The sequence below is a fragment of the Vulpes lagopus genome, chromosome 5 (genome assembly GCF_018345385.1).
Source record: "Vulpes lagopus strain Blue_001 chromosome 5, ASM1834538v1, whole genome shotgun sequence".
In the NCBI taxonomy this organism is placed as follows: domain Eukaryota; kingdom Metazoa; phylum Chordata; class Mammalia; order Carnivora; family Canidae; genus Vulpes; species Vulpes lagopus.
Genome location: NC_054828.1, coordinates 130,255,708 through 130,258,442, shown reverse-complemented (window position 1 = coordinate 130,258,442; position 2,735 = coordinate 130,255,708). Strand labels below are relative to the sequence as shown.

The 2,735-nt window shown below is 50.4% G+C and overlaps 1 protein-coding gene across 1 annotated transcript; it reads right to left on the bottom strand.

Moving 5' to 3' along the window:
* Positions 1-2,017: 2,017 nt before the first annotated feature.
* Positions 2,018-2,503, bottom strand: LOC121491900 (vegetative cell wall protein gp1-like). The gene has a single exon (XM_041757026.1). It carries the CDS (start codon positions 2,501-2,503, stop codon positions 2,018-2,020), a length of 486 nt encoding a protein of 161 aa, XP_041612960.1.
* Positions 2,504-2,735: the final 232 nt, after the last annotated feature.

Here is a 2,735-nt window from a genome sequence, read left to right as displayed (position 1 = left end):
AGAGAGAAAGGCAGAGGGAGAAGCAAGCTCCCTGCCAGGAGCCTGATGAAAGCCTCCATCCTGGACCCCAGGATCACACCCTGAGTTGAAGGCAAATGCTCAACTGCTGAGCCACCCACCCAGACATCCCTTCATATTTTTATTTTAAACATCTTCCCTATTTTATTAACTTTTTATTAAACAACAAATACTGTGCACAAAATACTAGATGTAGAGCCCTGAGTTATGTTCTTGGCATCCTGGAGTTCTTTGTGCAAAGGTAAAATCCACATGCAAATCCAGTAGGAAATAAAAGAAGACTTAAGAAAGTGATAACTGCCTTACTCTGTGTAGGGCGACATCTGGGATTTGGCTTCAAATACATTTGGTCTAGATCTTGACCCTGACACAGATAAATGTTTGGCACCAGATAGTCGCATAAACCCTCTGTGCCTCAGTTTCTTCATCTGTGAAATAGGAACGGGAATATCCATATTTTAAGAGGCTTTAGATTTAAATGTAAGGAAATTATTTAGCATTGTACCTGAGGATGTTACATGGTTAGGATCCACGAATTAGTGAAAGAAATACAGAAGTAGGCAGGATGAGGAGAAGGGGGAGAGGCAGAGGCAGGCTATGTTGAGGACAAGAGTAGCACGGGTAGAGATTGCTGAACTGGCCACAATTACCTATAACCCACAGCACAGAGAAACTTCTTGAATTTCAAATATAAAATATAAATCACTTTAAAATGTATAGCTCTACGTGACAAAAGTGCCATGCTCTCACCCCAAACTAAATCTGTCCTTGTCCTGAATAGGGAAAGACAAGGAGATACAAAAAGGAGTATGGAAGTAACATGTATGTGCATACATGTTTACGTATTTGTATGTTTATAGCATAGGAAAAAAAAATTGTAAAACTGGCCTTGGCACAGTGGAATAGTAATTATTTTGCAAAGATCCCATTGTCACGTATCTCATCTCACAAACCTGCTCGTGTTGCACACTCTCACTGATGACCTATGATTCATTTTCTCTTGTACTCTTAGAAGCTGGGCGCCTGGGTGGCTCAGTCAGTTCAGTGTCTGTCTTCAGCTGGGATCAGGATCCCAGGGTCTCTGCTTATCAAGGAGTCTGTTTATCCTTCTCCCTCTGTTCCCTTCCCCCGCTCATGCTCTCTCTCTCAATTAAATAAATAAAATCTTTAAAAAAAAAAAAAAGAATAGAAGTTTAAACATACAATGGCTGGTGATAAACAAAATGTGGTATGAACATCCAGGGGCCCATGACTCAGCCTCAGTCATGAGGTCATTCCGACACAGGGCTATACCTTGAGGACTACATACGAAGTGAAATAAGTTAGTTACGAAAAGGACCTGTACTATGATGCCACTTATATAAGGTACCTAGAGTTGTCCCATTCACAGAGACGCAAAGTAGAAAAGGGTGGTTATCAGGAGCCGGTGGGGGGAGGGATGGGAAATTACGGTTTAATGCATATAGGGTTTCAGTTTTGCAAGATGAGAAGATTTCTGAGAACAGACAGAGATGATGGTTGCACAACAGTGTGAATATACTTAATGCCACTGAGCTGTATATCTAAAAATGATTAACATGGTAAATTGTACATGATGTGTATTTTATCTGAATTTTTTTTAATAGAAAAAAAAACCCACCCTTCTCATTGGTATTTGAAGAAATGGAAAAATTTTAAAAAGGGAAATCTTTAAAAAAGTAAACTGGCTGGGTGTGTGCTCATGAAAGTCAGCCTGTGTTAAAAGTGAGCTTCCTCCAGGACTGCGGCCTACACACAGATTGGGGTAATGGTCTAAAATTTGACTTAAATGTGCTAAGCTTCACAAAACACCCCCCTTCCCTCCACTCACTAAATGGACCAGGAGTAGCTCCCACGCGGTGGAGGAGGAGATGCCCCATCCTAGCCCTTGGGGAGCGGGCGCTGCTGCAGATCCTGGCCGTCCCCGCAGGACCTGAGGCTCTTGTCACTCTGTCCCCTCTTCGGATGAGCAGCCTGAGGCTCACCGGGGGCCCTGCTGGGAGGGAGGGGGACCTGACCCCAGGTCCCTGCCTGCCCCGCTCGGCAGCCGTGGTCCAGGCAGGCCCGGGGAGGCTGGGGCTGCGGGAGCCACAGTGACACAGTGACAGACAGTGGTGGCCGGCTGCTCCCCCAGTGGAACCTCTGCTTCTCTTCTGCACCGGGGGCCGCCTGCCGGGGGACGCAAGGACACGGGGATGCGGAAGGGGGGGACGCAGGATGGGACTGGGGGCGGGTGTCTGCGGGGTCTGCGAGAGGCTGTGGGGGTGCAGGGTCCTGCTGGGGCTCCTAGGGGGGTTCCTAGAGGGCGTGGGGGGCACAGGGGGCTGTGGAGGGCTGGGGGTCTGGGAGGCTGCTGGGGGGCGCAGGGGTGCTGGAGGTCCGCGGGGGTGCAGGGGGCTCCTAAGGGGCTGCTGGGGGGCTCGGGGGACTGGGGGTCTGCAAGGGTGCGGGGGGCTGCTAGGGGCATGGGGGGCTGCGGAGGGCTGGAGGTCTGCAGGGATGCGGGTCCTAGGGGGCTGCTGGGGGCGAGGGGGGCTGGAGGTCTGCGAGGGCATGGGGGGCTGCTAGGGGGTGTGGGGGGCTGTGGAGATCTGGAGATCTGCTTGAGGGGGCGGCGGGCTGGAGATCAACGAGGGCACAGGGGGCTCCTAAGGGGTTGCTGGTGGGGCGCAAGGGGCTGGAGGTCCGCGGGGCTCAGG

Coding starts and splice junctions, on each gene's coding strand:
- LOC121491900 (XM_041757026.1), bottom strand. CDS start 2,503: ATGCCCCTAGCAGCCCCCCGCACCCTTGCAGACCCCCAGTCCCCCGAG.